The sequence below is a fragment of the Halyomorpha halys genome, unplaced genomic scaffold, assembly GCF_000696795.3.
Source record: "Halyomorpha halys isolate HHAL.00 unplaced genomic scaffold, Hhal_1.1 Scaffold4.1, whole genome shotgun sequence".
NCBI lineage: Eukaryota > Metazoa > Arthropoda > Insecta > Hemiptera > Pentatomidae > Halyomorpha > Halyomorpha halys.
The window spans coordinates 1,594,677-1,617,555 of record NW_027116287.1 but is presented as its reverse complement, the minus strand read 5'-3'; the positions used below and the strand labels follow the sequence as shown (position 1 = coordinate 1,617,555).

At 30.5% G+C, this 22,879-nt stretch overlaps 1 protein-coding gene across 3 annotated transcripts in view; it reads left to right on the top strand.

Moving 5' to 3' along the window:
• LOC106688107 (acid sphingomyelinase-like phosphodiesterase 3b) overlaps nt 1-22,879 on the top strand; it is a 940,469-nt gene that overhangs the window by 893,752 nt on the left and 23,838 nt on the right. For all 3 annotated transcript variants that reach the window (XM_067053111.1, XM_067053110.1, XM_067053109.1), the window contains 3 exons: nt 11,258-11,444; nt 18,073-18,185; nt 19,746-19,921. In XM_067053111.1, coding sequence (XP_066909212.1) covers nt 11,258-11,444; nt 18,073-18,185; nt 19,746-19,921 — 476 coding nt within the window. The remainder of the gene's footprint in view (nt 1-11,257; nt 11,445-18,072; nt 18,186-19,745; nt 19,922-22,879) is intronic.

The following is a 22,879-nucleotide window of genomic DNA, read 5'->3' as shown; positions in this document are numbered from 1 at the left end:
CTAACCTGGTAATTGAGAGGAGAATGTTCCTAAATTTATTTATTTATTATATATATAATTAGTCCACCTTTATGCATACTTCCTTTAATTATTATCAAATTAATTAATTTATATTCGTCATAAAATCTAGCAGTATCGAAGCATTGCCGGGTCTATTAGTATGTGTATATATGCACATGTAAAATATATTTGAAATTCATTTGTTAACCATATAGAGTTGAAGGATAGGATGGTTTGAGTGGTTTTCATAATGAAACTAAAAATAATAAATTCTACATATTGAAAGCCGAAATTTCAATTCACATTTCCATGGCGTTTAAATATTTATTTAATGAATCATGGATATAAATATATATGAGTGCTTTTCTAATTCATGAATATAGACGAATCGTATAACAATCAATAAATTTAGTTAGCTTTCATAAATGATGGAATTAAATTAACTGAGGGATAATGAAATAAGGCATTAGGTAGTACAAGATAACAAAAAAAAATTAAAATTTTGGATTAATTTTTATTAACATATTCTTGTTTGAGAGTGGTTTAGTTTATTTAAAAACAAATTTGATCCTTTTTTTCTCAACTTTTATTCTTTTTAAAACCTTCCAACGTTTTGACCCTCAGGTCATTTTCAAGGATACCTTTACTTTTGTTGCAAAAAAAAAAAAGTTTGCAAATGTAAATGAAAGAAAGAAGAGAAGTGGTTAATACAAGTTTTAAATTTAAGAAAGGGTTATATAGAAGAAGTTATAGATGGGACAAAGGCAATCAGCCGGCATTTTTAAGAATTTTAAAAGAGAAAATGACAACAAAGTAAAGGTATCCTTGAAAATGACCTGAGGGTCGAAACGTTGGAAGGTTTTAAAAAGAATAAAAGTTGAGAAAAAAAGGATCAAATTTGTTTTTAAATAAATTAAAATTTTGGTTAAACTTCTAACTTCCTTAACATCCAAAAACTTAAATTCATAATAATACAAATGTGCTACGTAAAACTTCTTTCCGAATCTATCTCCATAAAACATGAATCCCGTTAATTTTAAAGTTAATAAAGACTTTACTTTCCATATCTAAAGATCTATCTTAGGCCTAATTTAATAATAATTAATTTATTAATTGATTAATTTTCTTCTACTATGTCTTTAATGGAACTCGCTAATAATTAATGAAGCAAATGTAATAATCAATATTTCTTTTCTGTGCCATCCTCTAGTTTCTTCGAGACGAATCGTCAAAGATTCGCCTAGTCCTAATAAAACGGGGTCGATTTTGTTACCCAAGTTATCTGGAGGCGTTCAATCATTGAATAAAGGCATTTTGTTTATTTTACAGGGATGATTGTGTTAGCGCTAAGGTCTATTACATTAGTAAGCATTAGAGCCCTTTCAAGAAAATTAGGGGGTTCTAATTATCGCAAGTGAGTTAGGAAATAGAAGCCCTTATTGGCTCATCAAGGTCTCTCCATTTTATTGGATTGCTGGTCTGCATCTTATAATTGCTTCATAAATTTATTTAAATGTTAGAGAGCGGAAAAAATACCATAATGTCCTTATAGGTTATTGTTATTTAAGAAAAAAATGAACGAAGCAATATTTTGTAATTATTAAAAGGTTTTTTTTTTTACATTTTATCTGATCTCTTTTGAAAAATTTAATAATCAGTAATGAAAACAATTATGATGTGGTTAAACCCAGTAATATTATTATTTTTTTTAAAGTTCTAGGTAGGAACTAAAAATATCATTTTGGAAGTTCCCAGATATAGTAATATTATTACTAAGCATGAGTGAAGCACTGGGAGAAATGCTTTATTTAGCTATGTTGCCTAAATACATTGAGTTGCTACAACACACAGTATACCAATCAATCCATGATCGGACAAATATTTACATCATATAACAAAAATTATATATCTATATCTATAAATATATATTTCCCCCCTTCCTTTTCCTTTGTTAATTTATACTCGTCTACACAATAAATACAAATATTTTAATTTTTTTTTGTTCTTTCTATTTGACAATTTTATTCTCCATAATTCACTCTTATGATAGCAATGTAAAATCAAACCAAAGATATAATAGTCACAGTAGTTGATGAGTATACAGAAAAACAAATAAATTTTTAAAAAACAATTAATATATAGATTTAAAAAGCAAAACAAAATACTTGAATTAATATATAAGTTAAAAGAAATAATTTAATGAATAAATACGTTAAAACACAAATCGACAGGTCCAAAAACTAAAAAAAAAATTATACTTAAAAGTTTAAGACAAAACTTCTTTAAGTATATTTAAATTTGTTTATAAGAAGCTATAGACCATCTCTCATAACTAGTAGAAATATAAAAATGAACTATGAATTTGATAATTAATTAAAGAATTCCTTAAATACTAAAAATTCGTATTTTAGCAATAAAAAATAAAAAAGTATCGATAAAAATTTTCAAGTACAAATGTTTAGTTATTTGTAATTAAACATCTCTCTTTATTAATAGTAATAAACAATGGGTACATACATATAAAGTGTGATCGAATTTAAAAATTATTGTTTTTTTTCTCTTATGCCTAGTAGATATATTTTTAACTCATTTCTTATTTAGTTCCTTTTTCTTTACTCGGGTTTACATCAGTGTTGTTATATTGTTTATTTGCTATATTTCAATATAATAAAAATTTCAATAAATTATTATTGAACAGGCCTAAACAGGCAAATGTACACAACTTTTCCGGACATTAAATCACCACTAATTATTAAAATAAAAACGTTGCACATAACATGATAAAAATACACTTCATTTAAACCTCATTAAAAGCAGCCAAGTGGACGCTCTAACGAAGTGAAATACTCGTCATCGATTTACGAATCCCATTTCGATACAATACACAATCTGTAACGTTGTTAAGCGAGGGAAAATGGCCCTGGTATTCCACACTCTTTGAAAAGCTCATCAACATTTTGTGGTGTCCTATCCTAATGTGTGTGCTGCTGTTCGTCCATCAGAGCTCATCAACAGAGAGTCATTTAACACTGTTGACAGCTTCTGCACGATAAAATGAGGGAATGTTTTCTAGATCTATCAGTCACTGATTGAATTTTCTTATTTCATCTATTTCTTTTTTCAATCTTTTTTTCATACTAAATATATTTATAAACATTTAAATATAATTTTAAATGGCTTATTATTTTTTTTAATTGACATCTATCCTTCTTACTAAATATATTAATAAACACTAAATTGCATAAAAATACATAAATCTGCACCACTACAATCCTTAAAGAATCATGGGTTTAGTTATTTGTAATCTGTTACTAGACGAATGGTTGTGCAAGAAGGTTATTTGGTCTCGACCGCCAGATTTTTCTCTAAGGGTACCCATTATATGAGGAAGGGAGGACCCCAAAGGGTTCCCTAACCCACAGGGTTGACTGACGTCCAATAAAATACAACTACCATTGCCTAGTTTTTATTTCAAAAGAGTCCGTTCAACCCAGCAAAGATTTTTAATTAGTTTAGTACATTACTACTGCTACTATAATCTAGTAAATTTAAAAAAAAAACCTAACTGAATATCAATTTAAATAAATTCTGCTATTATCAATGAAATTACACAACATTCACTTTCCACATTGGATGGGGAAATTTTCTAACAATAAATTTTTATATTATAAATTATTTTTCTGTTGCTATAAAAAAACACATCTCAGGGTTTCTCGGTAAATTAAAAAATATCAAATTTGTTCCAACCAACAATGCAGAAGTAATTGGAATCGAGACAAACCTAGAACGCTTGTAATCTACAAATTTTCAATCTCAAAACTTTACAGGCTCTTAAAATTCTTTCATAGTTCATATTTATACATCTGTTAATACTTTGAAAAATACAAGATTTTTAATTATTTCGGATAAAAAAAAAATTGAGGTACTTTAGTAGAACATTTTTTGAATATTTTGCATTAAGGAACTGTTAAAATATTCTATTGAGAATAACACCTAGATAATGCTAAAGATCCCTTCATTTTACATTAATATACCAAGTTTAATCAAAACCGTAGTTAATCAAGTAGTTTTTAAAAAAAATCGAAAAAATGTGTAAAATTTTAAAATGTAAAACACACCCCTTATAATATATAGTTAAATTAAAGCAAAACATGTTGAATTTTGAAAAAAATTTAAATACTCATTTTGCAGACTTTTTTTATATCCAAATTCATTTTAAAAACAAAATCAATAATTTAATTTGAACTTCCACCACCTATTGTTTTTGGTGGACATTATTATCTTTATTTTACTTTGTAACTTTTTAAATTTTCTATTCATCATTTTTTCAAGCATTTGTTTTATGATTTATATATTTTTTTCAGTAATTAAAATTGAAGTCAGTTAAAATAAATTAAGATATCATCATTGAGAAATATATTATTAATATTATTAAAGGTACAGTATACATACAAAGTCCGTAGTTACTATGTAATATATATATTTCAAAATTAAAATATAGATTTTTAAATATGTAATAATGAGAAACTATTTATTTAAATAGTGAATTATTAATAATAATAAATCAATAATTATCTCATATTTTCATTTTCATTACGTAGGTGAAAATTGATTATATAGCAAAAGGAGAATTAGAAAAGAAAAAAAAAAAGATGGACAAATAATAATAGAGGGTAAAAAATTTAGCTCTAACGATCAAAAATAATAGAAACTATTAGGCATTGAAGAGGGGCCATCAAGTGATTGTCTCAACGAGAGCACTTTAAAATAATTGTCCGATTGGAGAATAAAGCACTTACTTCGTCTGGGATATATTCCAGGAATTTTCCAATATTAAAATTTCACAATGGCCGGTAATAATTATTTAAGACAAAAATTATTTTTATAATAAGGTATATTTTATATAAGTTAATAAGACTGTTCAGATGTAGTTATTTTTTAATGCATTATGTAACAATTTTAATTAATCCATATTAAACTACTTAATCCCATTAACGATTTGCTTTCATCTTTCATTTATACAAAAAAAACTCTATTTTTCTATTTATGACTCGTGACAACGCAGACGGCGAGTAAGCGCTACAGTCAATGCGGATATTTCCCTCAGGCAATGTAATTCCCTTCAGACAATGAAAGGATATTTATGTTCATTATGTATGCATGTACCTATTGTTGTATTATTTATTGGTTTTTGTTTTAGATAATTAAAATAATCAAAGGGTAAGAAAAAAAAATCTATTTATTCTGATACAACGATCAATATTTTCAAGTCATTCTAAGGTTTTAATTAAACTACATAATTTAAAATATTTATGTATCTTTAAGAATGCTACGGATTAGCATAGAGTTCATTTCAGAAGGATTTATGGGTTGTAAATACACTCCTACAAAAGAAACTAAAAAAGTTTTAAAATAAGTTGTAAAATTCAACAATAAATACAATTTTTTGTTTATAATATTAATTATTTATCTACTTTTTTTGTTTTTTAATATGATTTTGTTTAGATTTTTTGAGTGTCATTAAATGACTACGTTAATAGTAACTTGTATTTACAATTTTAAATTAAACATAAAGTATCAATTTTTTTCAATTACAAAGGATAAAAATGGCTTTTGTATAATATCAATTTATATATTGTAGATGTAAAAGCTCCAAAAAAAATTAAAAGAAGCTGAGATTATTTTTTTTAATAAATTGTAACTATTACTTACAGGAACAGGAGTTCTATGTTTAAAAATGGAAATGGTACTGGAGTAAAGAGGAAAATATTTGTAAGTGGCCAATCTAATGGGTCAGAACGGAACAAAATATGGAATATATATATTTTTAGTTGAAAACTAAACAAAGAAAAAGGGGGTACAATATAGAACTCTCGATAACAAGTTGAATACTGCTTTATATGTCAGAAATCTTTCACTATATATAGGAATGTATCAGCTGATATCATATCATTTCGTATTCAGGCGTTTCGGCCAATTTGGTCTACCTCAAGGACAATCTTAAATACAATTTCAAAACCACATCAATTTTAAAAAACAACTTTATACAGACTTTTCTGCCCAGATTATTAATTTCAGTCCAAAATTACCCTATTTTTTCAATTCACATATTCAATTAAAAATTAAAACTTTTAATCACAGATTTTAATCAATCAATTTTCACTATTACAACTTGGGCAGAATAGCCTGTATAAAGTTTTTTTTTTAAATTGATGTGGTTTTAAAATTGTATTTAAGATTGTCTTTACATACTTTCTCATCATTCGTTCCTTTCTCATTGATAGATTTTTCCAAGTAAACCACAATGGTTCCTATTCATCCCTCTATTCTCAGTCCGCTGGCGTTCCTCAAGGTAATCCTTGGTCCCATCCTCTACACCGTCTATACAACTGACATTCCAACCAATCCTAACATTATCCTCACCACATATGCCGATGACACATCTGTGCTCGCTTTAATAATAACCCATTAATTGTATCCCAAAATCTCCAATCCCATATCAAAGCCCTCGAAGATTGGTGTCGTAATTGGAGGATTGAGATAAATTCCAACAAATCCCATCAAATCACCCTTAGGTTTACCCTTCGTCGTAAACCTACTGACTGCCCTACAGTTTCATTTAATGATGTTACTCTTACCCCTGTTGAACAGATCCGTTATCTTGGACTACATTTGGACAAACGATTAACCTGGAATTCTCACACCAGACTGAAATTCCTGTACTACACGTCGATTTAGACAATTACAGCACTCTAGTAAGTGCGTAAAATCCTCAATGCTCCTTACTTTGTTACAAATGAAATCATACATAAAGACCTTAATGTTCCCTATGTAACCGATCTAGCCCGAACCAGAAATCACTCCTTCCATTATAAACTCTCTAACCACTCAAACCCCTGGTTTCTTATCTTGCATCCTCTTCCATTCCTGACAATCCTCCGAGGCGCCTGAAAAGAAGATGGCCACGAGACCAGCTAATGTAAAATGTAATTAGAGTGCTACCAATGGGTAGTTTCTCTACACGCCTGTAACACTCCCATTTAACTTAGATCAGATTTACTAAATGTATTATAATCTCCAGTTGTAAATAGTAATAAATAAATATTAAAAAAAGATTATCTTTGAGGATGGCCGAAACGTCGGACTTATAAAGAAGTATAAATTGTTTTGAGATTAAAACTAAATAACATTTATTTTATTTAAACAATAATCTTTAATATTCAATATAATGGTCACGTCATATTTTTTCCTCATTCATATTACTATATGTTATTTTGTCGAGTACTTTTAAAATGTCATATGATAGTGGAGAAAGCAATTAATTAATTAATAAGACATTAATTTACCTTTTTGCAGTAATATTTAAAACTTTGGCATTAGTCCTGAACAGAAATAAAGTTGATAAAATCCATAATACTTTTTGAATATGTTTAACTAAATTAAGACACCTGAAATATCCTGGATACATAAAATAGTAATATATACTTATTCATGTATTAATTCATCTTATGTCAAAAAGTAATCGTTATTTTTAACATGATTATTAAAAATAATTTTAATGATGTTAAATAAATTCGTCCCTTTATACCTCCGACCTAAGGAAAAGAGAAAAGCGGAACATTTTTGTTTAATTGCAATTAATTCTGAACAGTAACTTCACAGGCCGCTGATTCAATTAGCCGTTTTGCTACCTGTGTTTTTAATTTCATTTTTGTTTTTCTACATTTTAATATTAATAGAGTAATAAATTAAAAGCATTGTGCAACCCTCTCTATATATCTACCAAGTACTGAGTCTTGTTGGTAAAATTATTTATATTTTGACACGGCTGAAGTTTCCACTTTTTTTTTTTCCCATTACACACATTTCATCATGGTTGGATATCCGATACATTACATACTTTAAAATTTAAAACATCTTCATAATTATAATTAATATTCATTGGCGTTTCTCACTTGGAATAATGTCAGGAATGATTCTATCTACTTATTAGCTTTCATAATCGTTCCTCAAGCCAGTATCTTTGGTCCTATCCTATGTACTGTATATATACCAGTTATCCCATCCCTGCTAGCACTGCATTCTAAGATCATGTTGATTGACAGGGTTTACTTCTGTCATTTATGGTATATTTACCAAATTATCTTCAAAATTTTGTTGTCTTGTTTCTTTCATACATTGTAAATAATTTTGACAGAGTTGTTATCATGGTTTTTCTCTCTACAAAAAAATTACATAGAACCCTCATATCAGAAATTAATGAAAAAAAAAATGTAGGAACAATAGTATGGCTACGGCAGAATCACGGGTGTGCACAGAAATACCCCAACCTTTAAAAAATAAATTAAAATTGTTAATTAATTGGTTAAAATCGTTAATTAATTAATTGTTTTAATTAAATTAAAATATCGGAGAGACCTACTACATTTCATTCAGAAGTGAGAAATATGAAAAAAAAAAAAAAAAAAAGAGAAGAATAAATAACACCTAAAGAAGAAGATTAAAATTTCTGAAAAAATGGTCAAACAAACGATCAAAAAGATAAACACTTTCAGAAGTTAGTAATTTAGTAGAGAGGAACTTATTAGAAATTCTTTTTATAATTTTTGTCTCTTATCTACCACTTTTTATAGATATTTATTGATAGTTTATATTCTTTTATTTTTCCTTGTAAATTTCATTTTCCGGCTTGATGGAATCTTTTAAATCTTGACGGTCATTTATGCAATAAACAAAATACATAAAAGAGGAAAATGGTCCGGGTGTAGTAAAAAAACAAAAAAAACATGTATGCATATACATGCTTATCTGAGGACATAGTAAGATGTACAATGTACATCTTATTTTGATTTTCTTTAATTTGTTCCTGTTTTATAGAATTTTTCACATATTTTAAGTCATATTTAGCCAACCTTTAGTTTTTTTTTTGTTTCATTTAATCTATCCAATTACTTTTTTTACATTATTTTAGTTGTTTGTGTCTTTTTTAGCCTTGATGAACCCTTGCAAAGTGGGGCGAAAAGTTGGATCGCATTTTTTTTATCGGCTTCAAGTCATCTTCCATTTATATATTACACCCGGTCAATCAAAGATCCAGGAATAAAAAAATAAATAATTAATGACAAATGCTCTACAAAAAGCATAATCGGGAAATATATTTATTTAAAAACTTGTTTGCTGCGTAAAAGGAATTAAATGCAAAATATAGTTCAAAGTAAATCATTAAAAAAAAAATGGTATATTCAACCTCAAATTTGTATGTTTCTTTTTACTTGAGATTACATTTTTAGACAATCATTTTAATAAACATAGATATATGTTATCAAGTACAATGGATTCATTCACCCCTGTATATTTTATAAAATTATAAAACGATATTTCATACAAAACAGTGCACTCCAGTATTAATATTTGTTTGCTTAAATGCATTTCAGTGATTCAATCGTAGGCGATTGAATACCTCGTGTAGAGGTAGGTAGTTTCAGTGTATTATTTATTTATGTATTGCAGTGCCATCGATTCATTTATATATAATGAATATTTATATATTTATACATTTATATATAATAATGCTTTATTTTAAATTTACTTACATATTCATGAAATATATAGTGAGGGTATTTGCGTTACGGAAATGCTTGTTTGAGGTCCTCCGAGTCAAATAAGTCTTGCTAAATGATTTTTTTTTTTTTGTATGAGTTAGTAAAAAAAAACTAGCTCAAAACGAAAAATAGTATGTATGTAATAATAAAATATGTTATGTTATAATAAAATATATATGTCTGTGATATAACAGCAACTTTATGATGAATTCGGTGACTGGAAATTCCGTTTTATATAATCGAATTTCATTTTTTTTTTTTTTCAATTTGTTGAAAAACAGTTCTCACGATTTTAAGTATTTATTTGAATCAATAAACTTGGTGAGTCCCGTCACCAACAGACTGAAAAAAAAATAAAAACTGCACCTTTCCAAATGATCAAAGGTCCACAACCCCCCTCTTCAAATGCATGAACAATGCAGAAAAAGAGGCTACCTTCAACCCTTTTTTATCATGACATCAACCCCATGCACCAATGGGTCTTAGAAGAAAAAATAAATCATTAAGTATTATGATAAACAATTAATTTATTATTATAACAATAAATTAAGATTAAATAATCCCTTAATTCTATGGCGTAGTGATTGGCTAAAGCTAGACTATTATCACCTTAGCTGGACTGATATCAACACCTTATAATACCACAAGGCAATCAAAGGGAGAAGACTCAGTAAAAGCATATATAATACATTTCATGTATTGTATAAATATAATGTACTATTTTATTTTAATAAAGAGTACAAAAAATAAGTATTAAACAATGAATCTCTCTTTTAAAATTTATAAATTCATAATAACTCAACCTATACATCCCTCTTTCATTGCTGTTGTTGCTTAAGATGGTTTAGATCCCATTCTCTATACTAGGGTGTTTTTTTAAGCCCGATAGAACTTGAAATTGTAAAAAATAACACAAAAAATTAAATTGTAATCAAATTTTTTTTTTTATTCGAAAGATCAATACGTGACATTAACATTTGAAAATGATTTCGGGCATATGGGCACCGCGGCTGTTCTTGACGAAGCGCATTCTGTAAAATTGTGTTCAGCGATGAGGCGCATTTTTGGCCTAACAGGTTTGTTAATAAGCAAAATTGCCGCATATGGTCGTGCGATTTGACACCTCTCGATTATTTCCTGTGGGGCTACGTGAAGTCACTGGTTTATGCTGATAAACCAGCAACAATTGACGCCTTGGAGGCCAGCATTGTTCGTGTTATTCGTGACATACGGCCAGCAGTGCTCGAAAAAGTGGCCCAAAATTGGACGTCCAGAATGCGCTTCGTCAAGAACAGCCGCGGTGCCCATATGCCCGAAATCATTTTAAAATGTTAATGTCACGTATTGATCTTTCGAATAAAAAAAAAATTTTGATTACAATTTAATTTTTTGTGTTATTTTTTACAATTTCAAGTTCTATCGGGCTTAAAAAAACACCCTATATATACTTGTACATCAGACATCTGTAAGCTTGGTATATAATGCTTTATAATCTCATAATAGTCAGTGATAAGCTACTTAAATTCTCCTATCACATTTAACTTAAGGAATTCTACTAATTTAACTAAATTAATTAATTTTATTTTGATGTTCATTGTAGGCTATTTAAGCCTTTTTTACAAAAAAAAATTTCTTACCCAAAATATTATTTACAGGTGTACCTTGTCGGGCACATGGCTCCTGGTGCAGATGAGAGGACACCAGACGCTATACCACAGTTCCATGAGAAGTTCTCCAAGCAGTACATCAAGCTTGTACGTAGGTTCTCCAACATCATCGTGGGACAGTTCTTTGGTCACTTGCACTCTGACACCTTTAGGGTCATCTACGATGAGATGGGAGGTAAGCAACATTAGCTATTAGTATATAGTTAAATAACATTATTAATAAGTGTGTAATAAATAGTGTAAGAAAAATTTAATTTAAAGTTTATAAAATTAGATGAAAGAGTAAAAAAAACAGGTTAATTGGACTAAAATTATTAGACATGGGCAGAATAATACGTAAAAAATTTTAATTGTTAGATTGACCTTGAGGATGGTCAACGTTAGGTATTTCAAATATTATTAAAAAACACATCTTAAGTAGCTATTCCCAAAATTCGTAATATTATTTCAATCATATGCACAAAATCTTGATTTCACTATATATAGCTTGTTAGGGAAGATTAAATAATATATTGAACAAAGGGAATACTATTATTTTTATAAAAAAATTACCAACAAGTAATAAATTATACAAGAAACAAAAATCATTTTTATCGTTCTATGAACTTAGTTGAAGAATCAAATTTATCTCAGAAATCTTCAAAGAAATTGTTTTTTAGGATAATTTTCTTAATAGACTTGTATATCAAATTTATGGCAGTTAAATTTACAATAAAAGATCCTAGATGTTAATTGGGCAAATATTAGCGAAGTTAAAGGCTATTTTTGTCATGGACTTTGAAACCAAAGACGTTGAGAAAGTCTTATGTTTAGACGCTATAAATATTAAATTATTGGTTATTATTATATTATTTACTAATATAATAAAATAATCTATATAAATAATAAACAATTATGTAATTTTTTTTTCGGTATTGTCATTCTAATTAAATAAAATAATACAGTGAATGTGGAGTTGTGAAATTGGTAAGATAACAAATGACCTGAGAGGCATGAGGGAGATCATTAGCGTAGTCTTGTAATTAACATGAGGTGTCAGTCAAGGGGGTCCCTCGTCCAACTCCTTCTCAACATGCTGTCTGGAATGTGGGTTGTGGTGGAGTATCCCACGTGCCCTTTAGTGTTTCTTTGTAATTTATTGTTGCATAAGGTCAAGGTGGAGTGTTTAATCACTAATCTCAATGCGAGTGATTTTGGAAATTTTTATGGTTTACAATTGAATTTCGAATATTTGTACCTGGATTTTCCTTTAAAAAAGAAAATTGTTTGACTGAGAACTGAAATTATTGTTCATAGATAATTGCCATCATAGAAGACAAAGATATATATATATTTCTAAAAAAAATGTATTTATTGATACTTATAACTGTATTAAAATGTAATGTGAGTTAGACAATGGTCATGATACATACATGTGAAAGATCTACACTTCAATAATATTTTTAGAGGAAAAGTTCTCGAGGCCATATTCTTTTCAGACGGCTTGGAGGTGAATCCTAGAAACAAATGGGTTTGGGTGGTTAGGAAGTTTATCATGGAAGGATTGGAGTCTGGTTCTGGTAAGATCGGCTATCCACTAATGGAACAGTGAAGTCCTGATGGTGACAAAGTATGGAGCTTTAAGAATTTTGGATTGTAAGAATTGGATACGAGAGGAATTCCATAGTTTAGCGAAACCCTAAAACTCAACCCCGCAAGTCCATATGTGCATTATTATAGTCATATAAATGAATCTTTATTAATTAGTCAGAAGTTTAGACGATTTGTCTAGTAATTTTTTTTTCCTAAGCCATAGGAAGTGGGCTATTACGCCATTTTCCCTCTCGCAGCCCAAAACAATTTGACTCTTCCTCTTAGTTGGTCCGCATCTCGCTCAACATCCTCCAGACCAACACACGCCAAAAGATGGTCCCCATCCATGTCCCCCATTTTGCATAGAGGTGTTTTTGGAGCAGATCATGTCCTGTTACTAAACGAAAACAGGCCACTCCCTCAGCTCTGCTAAGATTGCCGGGGATTCGTTTATCCTTATCCAGTAGGCTCTCCCACTTGTTTCCTTCCACTTGAACTTTGTGTCTAGCACATGTTCTGTCCTTACAATAAGAGCATATAAGTGATTTCACAGTTCTGTAGAAAAGTGGTAGAACAGGCTGGTTCTCTGCACAACCAAGTTTAGCCAACTTGTCAGCTTGCTTATTACCATCTATGTCAAAATGGCCTGGTATCCACTGCAGAGCTATAGCCCTTCCTCTTTTCTTCATGATAGCAGCCATGTTGTAATAGTAAGAATCGAAGAGAATTCTCCTCTCTTTTCAGTCTTATATGAGGATTCCAAGTCAGTCGTTTGTCCAGATGTTGTCCTAGACAACGAATCTGTTCAACAAATATAAATTAAATTAATTTCCTTTATTTCAATAAAAAAAAAAAATTTGAATTTGAATACTGGCCTAAACATAGTACTAAAACAAAATAAATTAGAAACGCTTTTGAAATATTTATAATAATCTTATGAAAAATGGAGAACACCCTAACTTTGAAATAGTTTTGTGGTATGTTAATATTCAGGATTGTAAAATACGTTTTTGTTCTGGTTAAGACAGCAAATATAGATATAATGGCAAGATAATATGTAACTGAATTCCGAAAGAAATTCAATATTCGTTGTGAATAAAGGTTAGATCGTTGTAAGATGAAAATAAGAGATTCATAACTTGTCAGCTGAAAGGAAGCAAACCTAAATAGGACTGAACACCTCCAGCCATGCGTCGTGGGGTCGAAACATGTTGCTACTTAAATTTTAATTAAGTACTTCAAAGGGAATCCAAGGAAAGGTTGAATGAAAAGAAGGGGACTGAAAGAGTAGATGAAAAGAATCCTCTGAGCAAAGAGAGTTAGTCTCAGTCAAATATTTCCTCAACTGAGATGTCGGCAACTTTGTTTTTAATTACTTGTCCACTCCCTCCCTATAACGGCGGCTCTTTAAGCTTATATTAGTGAGGCTTCGTTGAAAGAAAAATTTCCACACAAGTGCTATTGCGGTAGGAAAAGTTCTTTAGCATTCGTCGGATAATGGAATTGGTTTACGTATAAGAAACCTTAACGGTACGAGGATATACCGCTATACCACTAACTCATAAGCAAACATCCATCACCTCCAGATTTCTGGAAATAGAATCCTTGCAGTCGTCTTTTCTACCTCAGTACATTGGTAATTGATCATTATTTTCAATAACGTTCCCTATTTAGAATTACAAGAATATCCCCCCTCTCCTTAAAAAAAAAAAGAAGAAAATTGATGTCTTATGTTTCAAGATGCAAATCAAAGGAACGATCAAATAAAGAGTAAATAAATAAACGCTGCAAATTTTCACGCTATGGTTTATTATTTTAATTATTTATATATGAAAACAGTCAATAACGAATAGTAAAATATCTGGTTTGTCCATTTAAACGACTTTCGATGTTATTTTATTAACTAATGAATAAGTGAATTGGTTCCCATGGGCCCTACCCAAACCGTGTTCCGACTGGAGAGTAATTTTTTGTTATTATTTATTTATTGCTATTTGCAACTGTATATTATAATACATTTAGTAAATTTGATCTCAGTTAAATTGGACTGTTACAGGCGTGTAGAGAAACTACCCATTGGTAGTACTCTAGTGATGTATTACATTAGCAGGTCTCGTGGCCATGTTTTTTTCAGGCGCTTCGGAGGATTGTCAGGAATGGAAGAAGAAGCAAGATTAGAAACTAGTAGGTTTGGGTGGTTGGGGAGTTGTAATGGCAAGAGTGATAACTGGTTCGGGTTAGATCGGTTACATAGGGAACATTAAGTTCTTTATGTATGATTTTATTTGTGACAAAGTAAGAAGCATTGAGTATTTTCGAAGGATTTTGGATTGCAATGATTGGATACGAGAGGAATTCGAAGGTTTAGTGGAGCCCCAAAGCTCAACTCCGTATGTCCAGAATGGCCTCATTACAATCATGTAGATCAGACTTTTGTAATGTGTTGAAGTTTAGACCGTTTGTCCAGTAAGTGCTGTTAAAGTCTAAATCAACGTGCAGTTTCCTGTCTTTTCAGTTTTGTGTGAGAATTCCAGGTTAGTCGTTTGTCTAGATGTAGTCCAAGGTAGCGGATCTGTTCGACAGGAAGTGAATAATTTAAAATAAATAAATACGTTTGTTCCGAATGATAGTCGTGTAATACGTACGGTGGACGGATTTTTTTTTAATTTTCGGATTTTACGTACCTTGAAACATATAATCGCATGTTTTCATGGAAACCACTGAAAATGGTTCATAAACCCCATTTTACGTTGGGATCTATTTACTTATTATCATCCTCTTGCTAGTCATTTCTGACATAACAAGTGGTGGGGGCTATTTACAGCGTTCAGGGTCAAGAATCAAGAAATCAGGACCAAGAAAACAAAACTTTCAGTCTTGCATTAGAGCGTACGCCAACGTGTTGTGTGTTTTGCTAATTTATTCGTTTAAGTTTAAATATTTTGCTTTTTTAAATTGATAAACACTAGGCAGAAACGGGAAAACTGCAGTGTTGATACGAGCAAAAAAAAAGAAATTAAGGATTCATAAACCTCATAAAATCGAGACAAATATGGAAATAATTAAACCTTTTGATAACGGCCACTGTTTGCTCAATCGATTGAGCAAGACATAACACGTTATAGAAATCTTTATCAAGAAAAGAAAAAAAAATTATAAAAAAAACACCCGAAAGCACTTAACACGCCTCTTTAACTTTATTATGTATACATATTGATAAATAAATACTTTCAAACATATTTTTATTGTATATTTTTTTATATCCCTCTACATTCAAATATTCAACATTCAAGTGGAGGGCCTACTGTATTCTAACCATGGTGGGGAGTTAAGACCGCTGCGTTCGTGGGACCACTTTAGAAATAAAAATTAACTTCCAAGGTTATTAAGACCTACGCCTCAACTTCCAGAATTCGGCAGATGGACGTTTTTTTTTTTAATTTTTTGATTATTGCATTATTCCTATTAGAAAAACCAATTAAAAAAAAACGGTCGTGTAAAAATATGAAATCATATTACTTATAACGCACTGTCATTAAATATTTAAGATTAATTGAGCCCGAACCCGATATTATTCCTCCATAATAAACTCCCTAACCACCCAAACCCACTCGTTTCTAACCTTGCTTCCTCTTCCATTCCTGGCAATCCTCCGAGACGCCTGAAAAGAAGATGGCCTCGTGACCTTATATTGTAAACTGTTTTTAGAGTTCTACTACTGGGTAGTTTCTCTACATCCTGTATCATATCATTATGTCATTATGATCAAATTTACTGGTTGTATTTTTTTATACAGTAGTAAATATCAACAAATAAAAAAAAAAAAAAAAAAAAAAAAAAAAAAAAAAAAAAGATTAATTGAAACAATAAAATGATTATTTGAATTTTCTTACAATTTTAGCAAAGTAGAATGAAAAAAAAATCTAGTTATAAGAAATTTCACCATATTCCAAAATGTAGTATGATTTGGTGAGAGCTTAGAATTATTCCTTGCCAGGTCTTAGAGGGGAGACACACAGCTGGCTTGCTCCGTGCCTCGAATGTAATGTGGTGGACAGCGAGGCCTTGATGGTCTTCTCATGAGATCAATTTTATTGCCACCAGCTTCTGAATAATATATCTCCCGACCTCACCTCCTATCTCCTCCCTACTCCCATCCTCTCTACTCCTACTGCCAGGGAGGTATAAAGATAGATATTTCAAACTGAAATGTGGTCCAGGGCCGTAGATGGGTATATTTGATCCTGGATGAGGATTTCTTTATAAGCAGATTAGGATCCTTCTGGCTGTGTCAAGAAACGAACTGTTTTTTAAAATGTGTATATGAAATTTTCATTTTTACTAATATTCACGAACAAAAGATGCCACAAAGTTTAGTATGTTTCAAATAAATCAAGTTAAATTAAATTATAACGACTACTCTTATATACTTTACTTAGAAAAGTAAAATATTTTTGAAATTATGAAGTTAACTCCTAAACCCCAACTATTCAGAATAAATTTCATATTTCCATTTGCTCTAGGAAATTAACATGAAAACTTCTGGTAATGAATAGGCATGGATCCATCTCGGTAAAAACACTGTACCACCTTACATTTACTTTTTAATATTTTTAGGGAATTTGTTGATAAAATGAAATAAGGGTTGTAAAATGGAGGGAAAAGAAAAAAAAAAAAGGAATAAATTGAAAAGCTTGTATTTAGTTTGTAGACTGATATTAATTGTAAAAGAATACTGTGGGGGAAAAAAAAATGTTATCTTTCCATTATATTGTATCATATCAAAAAATGTAATTTATAAATTTATATATGTCCGATCACGGATTGATCAGTATGCTGTGTAATGTAGCAACCAGATGTATTTGGGCAGCATGAATGAATAACTTTTTTTCTCTCTCCTCTCTCTCCCTACTCTCCCGAATAAAAATGAACTCTTTTAGTGTTTTTAAAAGCATGTAACTATTTATAAAGGTAGTCTAGGCCATAGCTCATAGTTATCTGTAATAACAATAGCAAATTCTTTGATTATTCTGGGAAATATTCCTTAATTAAAATTAATCATAGTGGTTTCGAAGCCTTTTAAATATATATGTGAAATGATAATTGGTAAAAAATGAACTTGAATTTTCTGTTTTGCTATTTTTTCAAATTTAGTTTTTCATCTGTAATTTCTAGCGATAATGCAATTTTTAGAATCTATATACCTAATTATATGTATTTTACCATTTTAGAAAAACCCATCAATTGGATCTTGATGGCACCTGCAGTATCACCTAAGAGGACTTCTAGTGGTGCCAACAATCCAGGGATAAGACTTTACAAGTTTGAAACAACCACAGGCCAGGTTAGTTGGTTTATCAACAGAAGAACACCCACATGAAAACAAAATATTGCAATACTTAAACTAACGTCCTATTCGAGTTGACAAGAAGAACCAAAAAATAATAAACTAAAAACAACGATAAACGATTCCACGAATATAATAAAGCAATTTTATTCTATTGACAATCGATGAATGTACTACGGCACTATTTATAACCTCTGAAGGAAACATTTGAATTTTAAAATAATACCTAATTTTTCTCTCTTATTTTTATCAAAGAAAATCTGCGGAGAAAAACATTCTTTTTTTCTTTTTTTTGACGACGGCTATAAAAATAAACGACCTTTTTTTTGTGTGTTTTAACGGAGAATTAAGCGAAATGACAAGACCAGAAGGTACGGTTGCTTTTTTTCAGTAATTTATTTAATAAAATGTTCCCTACAACTGTTGTTTCCAATGTTTAGATGTTTCATAAACCGTCCCCCCCCCGGCAAAATACACCGCGGTCACAGAGGGCCTATTGTACCCCGTCACCCCTCTGCTCAAATCAGGCCGATCGCCTTTGCGAACCTGGACACTGTGCAAGGATCCACTGTCTCACGAAGTTTGGGTTCCAAGATACGTTCCTTACCTTAGATGAGAAATTGTGTTCTTGCTACTGCATCACATCTACAAATGATGTGGTAGGCAGACTCTCATCTCATGGCACCGGTCATGATAAGGCACGCCAGTCTCTGAAGATTCCCAAGCCAAGCTCACGATTTAGTGGTCGTAGCCTTATACCACCATACGATAGCAGCGTATAGGACAATGGGTCTTTAACAACCACTTATCGCTGCCGTGTACAACCAATATATGACTTTTGGTTTAAGCCCCCGGGATTTACCTACGGCTCCTTTACATGCCCAGAGACACCTCAATGCCTTCATACTGGTGTTAAGAAAATCCCCACAAGGGATGCCATTTAAATGCTATATTCATAAGAATCAGAGGCTTAGCTAAGATATAAAAAATCCAGATTAATGATTCTATTACAATTAAAAAAATTAAAATCTGTACTACAACAACCCATGAAGGGTTCAGTACTATGTAAGGAAGTACTGCTACTAGACCAACGGTTGTGCAAGGAGTTTGATTTGGTCAGAATCACGCTCGAACTCCATATTTTAACCAACTAAGAGTAACCATTTTATGAAGCTGGGTGGACCCGAGAATGACTGAATTTGTTTTAAATTTAATTTACGCCATTTTCCAATTTCAGACGCTTTTTAATAAATACTGCTCACTTTAATTATCCTAAGTCTCCTCTTTCTGTTTTAAGAAAATATTTCAAAAGTAATATAGGACCCTTGTTCCCTGGGGGTCTAGCCGGAAAGTATTGCCTTTTTTTGGGTGATTTTGTCTTATTGAAAGTTTATGCTTTTTCATACTACATTCATGTAATTTAACGCAACATAAATGAATAATTCAGAATTCATAGAATTGTTACTTATATATTAGTGAAGTATCAGTGAGAATCAATATATACTGTTTAATTGTTCCCCAAGATTTCTAAACACTCCTGATATCTTTTGCCGTCAGGTTTTGGACTATACGCAGTACTACCTGGACCTGTCTTCAGCCAACCTGAGGGATGAACCTGACTGGAGAACTGAATACAACCTGACCTCATACTACGGACTAACTGAGGTCACGGCCAAGTCTCTTCACGAATTGGCGTCAACTTTCCAAGAGCCTAATTCTAGGCTTTTTGAAAGGTAAGCTCAAATTGTATCTTCCTATATTTTTCTGTCCTCAGCTGCAGCTAAGGTTTAAGTATATCTTCTATCCGTTTCAGCTACAGTATTAACGACTGTTATAAATCAATTCTTCATTTTGCCGTCCGCATTTGTGTCAACAACTCTAAAATTCTTTCTCCTTCTAAGTTATTTGTATCGTTTTCTGAGATTTAAGAAACTTTAGGTTACCCGCATAAAAACTCATGCCATTATCATTGGTTCAACACTCCTCCAGATCTAGGGACAGATATAAGAACATTATTAATAGATTGGCAATCCACTACTGAGACCCCAAGTCGTTGCTGTACTTCACACAAGTAAGCTGAGATTGAGTGGCTCTGTCACCCCTTCTGTAGACAAAAACAATCATCGTCTTTTATACAGAATAGTGTTGTTAGTTTTAGAACCAATGATTTTAAAACATTGTAACAGTGATTTTATAATGTGAAATTTAATCTTGCTTAAACAGAGAAATTATATAATTTATAATTTTGTCGTTCTTTATTTTTTATCTTATAATTTGTGACATTTCTTCTCTTGAACTCTCACCTTAATTTCAAATTCAATCTGGGCAAATTGATAATTTGAGCTCGTGGCAATTACCAAAAACATACCTATGGCTATAGGTTATTTATTATATAATTCAAAATTACTAAGCCCATATAGGTTAGTTATTCTGGTGGATATGATTCCTTCTTCAAAATAATATAAATTATAAAATATGAAATTTGTGAAACGTTTTGGAACCTCATATTTCTAAAATACTTAGATAATATATCCCTAAAAAATCAATTTGATTATCTGAAATACCTTTACACTTTCTAAATATTAAAAAAATACTTTTTTAAACATCTGATTTGTTTATTAAATAATCCAAAATTAGTATCCAATTCTGTCTCAACACTTTATTTCTCACTAGTCCAACGTGTCGGCCATTCTAGCCATCTTTAAGGACATCTTCAATACAAAACTCCTCCTCACATTAATTTACATTTAATTTTATAGAGAAAAATAAATGTTAATGTTTTTAAATTTTAAATAAATAGGTTTTGAACTTTGAATAAAGAAAATGACGTGGCCAGAATAGCCTGTAATAGAAATTGTAAATTAATGTGAGGAGGAGTTTTTGTATTGAAGATGTCCTTGAAGATGGCTAGAATGGCCGAAACGTTGGACTAGTGAGAAATAAAGTGTTGAGACAGAATTGGATACTAATTTTGGATTATTTAATAAATAAATACCTTGTCTCAAAAAAAAAAATTTTAAAATAATATAATTAAATCTGATTTGTTTTTTCATTAATACTGATATGAATTAGTTATGTGGATCTCCAAGTTAACTGACAGTTAAAGGAGCAGTAACCTAAAGCTTGAGAAACCCAACCTCAATCCGAAGACTAAACCACAGGCTGCTGCAGGAAATTCTATATTTGTCAGTTCTATTATTTACATTACTTCTATTTTATTAATTGTTTTTTTTTTCTGTTTTTGTTTTTCCCATTAGAAGGCAATTGTTTTTGTCAGGTTTATGAATGTCGTTATTTTTGTTATTAACTTTACTTTTCTTGGTTATTAAGATTTTTTTTATCTATTTATGTTGTCTTAATTTTTTTTAATTATAAAGTTGCATATAGTTATAGGTGTTTTTGTACGAGACTATACCCCGCCCCCCATAATCACATACTAAAAAAAAAAAAATGTAACTGTTATATTAACCATGTAAGGCCCATCAGGCCTATTTGGTATTAAATAAATAAATAAAAGTTAGGAGAATGATTCTTAAATAAGTGCCGTTAGTAACGGAGTAAGTTAAAGCACCAACTTGACCCTGACTTGTAAACTGTCAAATTTGATTTTTGAATATATTAATGGTATTTTATTGCTACTACAGTCGAATGTTAAATGTATTTCTTGCTTAATATATGTCAAGAAGAAACAATGATTTTTTACAATGTTCCTCAAATCGCATTGTACATCCCAAGGTTACTGCTATCTAGATAATGGAAATTCACATTTCATTTTATCTACATAAAAAATTCCTAATAGATAACTATTTTCATAAATTGCTAGGCACGGCATTGAGATAACTACCTTATTTTGACATCAGTTGACTCGTTCCTTCAAAAAGATCACGATAGGGTAAACGATCCTTTGCATGTTCCATTGGCGGGCTAGCGTGATCGGTAACGACAGAAGAGTGCCTTGTCTTCGCTCCATTACAGTCGGGGTGTGAAAACAGCTTTCCATCGGAGAAAATGGCAGTCTTTGAAGAGCTACCGGCGAAATGATCACGTGCCACTTAAAAGCCTTTTCCTAATGCGTATTTATAGGCTTAATGGACCTGAAATAGGAATCCTTTTTCGGAGGAAAATGTCAATATATATGTCGGGAAGTATTTATGAATACATTTTTGATAAATAAAATGTATGATAATAAGCTATGCCAGCAACAAAACTGATCAATTAGGGTCCTGTTTCATAATGAAAGGTAATAGTATTTGTTCAAAATGCAAGTATAAAAACAACGTGGTTATTACAGATTACAGTTCACAATGGAATTAGAAAAGGAAGAAAAACTAAGATTTTTGGATATGATGGTAATACGACAAGGAAAGGATATAATAACAGAATAGACAAAGAAGGAAACAAGTAGTAATTTGATATTAAATTACTATTCTTGCCATCCATTTCAGATGAAATTCAATATAATTAATAATTATGTTAACAAGGCTATAAGAATAACAGATGCTAGTAGGCTGAATAGAGTGAAAAATATGATATTTAAAATATTTTTGGATAATTTTTACCCCAGAAAATTAATTTACAAAATTTGGGATATAAACCTTACAAAATGCAAAGATAAAATGGAAAATAAAATAACAAATAGTAAAACAATTATTAAGAAATATTATGGATTAAATTATATAAAAGGTTTATCG